Source organism: Malus sylvestris, chromosome 16, assembly GCF_916048215.2.
Source record: "Malus sylvestris chromosome 16, drMalSylv7.2, whole genome shotgun sequence".
Lineage (NCBI taxonomy): Eukaryota > Viridiplantae > Streptophyta > Magnoliopsida > Rosales > Rosaceae > Malus > Malus sylvestris.
The window spans coordinates 3,711,505-3,715,518 of NC_062275.1; the positions used below are offsets into that span (position 1 = coordinate 3,711,505).

Here is a 4,014-nt window from a genome sequence, read left to right on the forward strand (position 1 = left end):
ATTGTTGAAGGAATACAAAAGCTGATATCCATTCCTTTCTGTTGCTTGATTAGTTCTTGGGTGTTCGGGATTTGTGCACTCGAAAAAGGCCGATTGCCAAAAGTGTGTTGAATGCAATTTGTTTTCTGTGAGATTGTTGAAGGAATACAAAGGCCGATAGCCATTCTTTTCTGTTAAATAATTTGTTCTTGATTGTGTGAGACTTCTGCACTTAAAAAGGCCTATTGCCAAGAAGTGTATTGATTGCATACAAAATGGTTCCATAATCTAGCTGGGTATGTTGAAAGAAATATTGGAAAACATTGTCTTTGGAAGATTGTATTTGCAAAGGTGATGTGTGATGATAATGGGATGAGCAACATGTTTTGGTTTTTTGCAAGTTTGAAAGGATGATAACTATATGTGGTTGTACCTTATCGCAAAGAAAACAGTAGCTACAGAGGTGTAGAAATCAGTTTGAGAGGCTGAAATTCTTTGGGAAGTTGATTGATAAGTATGAAATTGCACCGTTCTTGAGTAATTTTCAATGCTTGCAGCCATGGAGGATTAATTGGTGAGGGGCAGCAGGGCTAGTAGTATATGGACAAGAAGGATTTCATAGTTCTGCATTTCTCAAAGCGTTCATTCAATCTCAAACTGGGAAACCCGGTTGAGATTGAGGGGGGATGTTGAATATATCACTGCCAGCTCATCAAAACAGTTGTAAATTGATTGGATGATGTAATAATAGTTAGTTGAAAGAGTTAGTTAGAGTTTGTTACTCAAAGTTTATTAGCTAGTCCTCTAGTCAGCTATATATAGATATTGTAAACAGATAGTAAGATTAGTTCATTAAGTTCAATACAAAACCTTCATTCATTCATTCTCATATTTCTCTTTTCTTTGTAAAACTTCATTTCTTAGTTTTACAATTGTTCATTTCTGCTTCTTCTCCAATGTAGTTAACAAATTTCTTATACGCTATCTGTTTGATGTTGATGAAACAAAATTATATAATATGTTGCTTTACTTTTTTTTTTTGGTCGAAAAGTATGTTGCTTTACTTAAATCAACAAATTTTGAAAGTAGATCACCAACTCCTCCACTGAGATTAGTTTTTCCATAGATATGATTCATCCAATATCTTCCATTATTGGCAAAATCTGGTGTCAAGTGGTAAATAAAGAAATCTATTTATGGTTTTTAAAACATTCATTAAATAAACTAAAGTCTCTAATGTCAAGATGTGCAATTTCAGCGTGGTTAAGGTGGGCTGAAATGTCTTTAGCCTTTCCATTTCACACAGGAGACTAGTTTTACTTTTCAGGGCGTAGGATATCTCAGATTTCGACTAAAAAATTCATAAAAACTTACGTAGCAAGAATATATTGTTGTATAACATCTCGTGTTAATAATATAAGAACATAAATTGGCACAAAACAACATAATAGTAGTAATATTTTAATAAACAAACATTTAAGAGCAATGAATGACCATTCACTAAGTGGAGAGATTTTTCAGTGTGACCGGTACACGAAGTGGTACATTACGTGTTACTATACAAATAGTGGGATATGTGTGCTAAAAAGTTAATAACTTAAAAAATAAAATTTTCTACCACTTCTATTAAAACACGTGGTGTACCACTTGTGTTCCCGTTACAATTAAAAATTTCTCTAGTGAGGTGGGTGGTATCAACCACCAAATAGGCCAAAAAATTTAGAATCAAACATGTTGGACGATCGACCCTTTATCATATTTTATGTTTATGTATACCTACTACTTATATCTATACTCTTATTAAGAAAACTCTCCTTGTCAACTTTTGATCACTTGTTTGTACCTTTTACAAAATGACAACCATATCCCTATTTTACCATTTTTTATATTTTTTTTTCAATTTTACCCTTACTTTTAATACATAATATTTACACAAGGATGATAAAACAGTAATTATGTAATATTAAAAAGGGAACTTTAACAAAAAGCTTCCGGTATTGTTCATTTTAAAGAAAAATTATATTTTTACATTAAAAAGTCAATCCTGGTACCATTCACTTTACCCTTTATTTTGTCCTTATCGTTCAAAGTTTTCAAGCCATTTTCATTATTTTTCCTTATTAAAAAAAAAATGCACTTATTAAGAGAAATTGTTCACACACACAAAGTGTGTGCTTTCTGATAGTGTATATTAAAGAAAACCACGTGCAGCTTGATCCAACGGTGGGGGTGTTGCCGATGAATATATTGGATCAAACTAAACTATATATGCTAGTCGACCATTGAAGAAAACAGCCAAGACGTCTTTGGCCCCTTTCCTATTCTGAATATACCATGAAAGCACCTCAACCTCCTCCTCCTGATGTTCCCCGATACTTGCAAGAAAAGGAACACAGCCAAGAAGACAAAGACTTTATATTCTCTCTACCTACAGAAAAAGGTTGGGTTGCAGATGGCCTTCACAAGTACCATGGTTTTTGGCTGTCAACTAAGCAAATGCATGGAGTTTTGGCATGCCAGAAACACTTCCAAGCCGTAGATTCTGATATCGTTCTTGTTACCACTGTCAAATCAGGCACCACTTGGCTCAAGGCACTTATGTTTGCCCTTGTGAAACGAGCGCACTATCTGGACCCTCAGCGACACCCTTTGCTCACAGAAAATCCTCATGTTCTTGTGCCCTGTTTGGAGTTCGATGTCTACACCGACAAACAGGTACTTCCTGACCTCTCCTCCCTGTCCCGTCCAAGGCTCATTTCGACTCATCTACCGTATGTTTGTCTGCCGGATTCTGTCAAGCATTCGGGTTGCAAAGTTGTTTACGCGTGGAGAGATCCTAAAGATGTGTTTGTTTCACTTTGGCACTTCTCGAACAAACTGAGGCCAGTGGGTAGTGGAACCATGTCACTTGACGAAGCGTTCGATAAGTTCTGCCGGGGAGTGAATACGTCCGGACCCTTTTGGGATCACGTACTCGGGTTTTGGAAGGAGAGCTTAAAGAGGCCTGAAAGTGCATTTTTCATAAAGTATGAGGAAATGAAAGAAGAGCCCGCTCTTCACCTGAGGAGGCTGGCCGAGTTCTTGGGGTGCCCATTTTCCCCGGAAGAAGAGACACATGGAGTTGTGGACGGTATCTTAAGGTTGTGTAGTTTTGACAATTTAAGCAATTTGGTTGTGAATAAAAGTGGGAAATTGCCGGCCGGTATCGAGAATAGTGCCTTCTTTAGGAAAGGTGAAGTTGGAGATTGGATGAATAATTTGACCCCTGAGATGGTGAAAAAACTAGACTCCATTACTCAAGAGAAGTTGCATGGTTCCGGGCTAAAGTTCTAGGGTTTGCATCTTTTTTCTCCCCGTATGAGAGTCTTTATCTGTGTGTGAGAGTTCTTCTCCTTGTGTGAGCGAGTTCTTCAAATTCCGGTAAATCGTTTTGTCGCCGGCCCTAACCATGGCCAATGTCGGTGGCAGCCCTTTTTCTCTTAGTGCTTTCTTTTTTTCTCCTCTGCTGCTCTATTTTTTTCCGGCCCATTTTTTCCCTTTGTTTCCACCCCTAGCGCCTTTGATTTAGCCAGCCTCTGCCCACAATCGGAATGCTTCTTTTTATGATTTCCCCTTTCTTCGCCTCCCACTTATCTCTCCACCCCCACGCATCTACTCAAACCAATTTCTTTGTCTCTTACTTGGATTTGTCCTCTCTCCACTCCGCAATTGCTTCGTTCCGCAAGCATTTTGTTTAGTCGTGTTTCACGGCCATATTATATTGTGCGTAGTGCTTCGGCTCGGGTTTTACACCACCAATTTCCTCCTGTGTGTCGGTGGTAGCTTCCGTTCATTCTCTTGGTGGCTGCTGTTCCAACATGTGGGTTGTTTGCTAGAGGATGATGAAATTTGGTTCTTTTTTTTGTTCTTATCTCGACGCCGGAAGAGGATCCATGAGTTTAGGGTTTCTTTGTGTTTTTTTTTTTTTTTTGTGTGGGGATCACCTTTTGGGCTGAGTCTTTCTTTTGTAGTTGTTTTGCAGGTCATAATGTTGAA

General features: G+C 38.0%; 1 protein-coding gene across 1 annotated transcript; it reads left to right on the forward strand.

Annotated features, from left to right (window-relative positions):
• The first annotated feature begins 2,274 nt into the window (after nt 1-2,274).
• Nucleotides 2,275-3,635, forward strand: LOC126607026 (cytosolic sulfotransferase 12-like). Its single transcript, XM_050274438.1, has one exon. The coding sequence runs from the start codon at nt 2,314-2,316 to the stop codon at nt 3,310-3,312; it is 999 nt and encodes a 332-aa protein (XP_050130395.1). The 5' UTR covers nt 2,275-2,313; the 3' UTR covers nt 3,313-3,635.
• Nucleotides 3,636-4,014: the final 379 nt, after the last annotated feature.

Coding starts and splice junctions, on each gene's coding strand:
- LOC126607026 (XM_050274438.1), top strand. CDS start 2,314: ATGAAAGCACCTCAACCTCCTCCTCCTGATGTTCCCCGATACTTGCAA.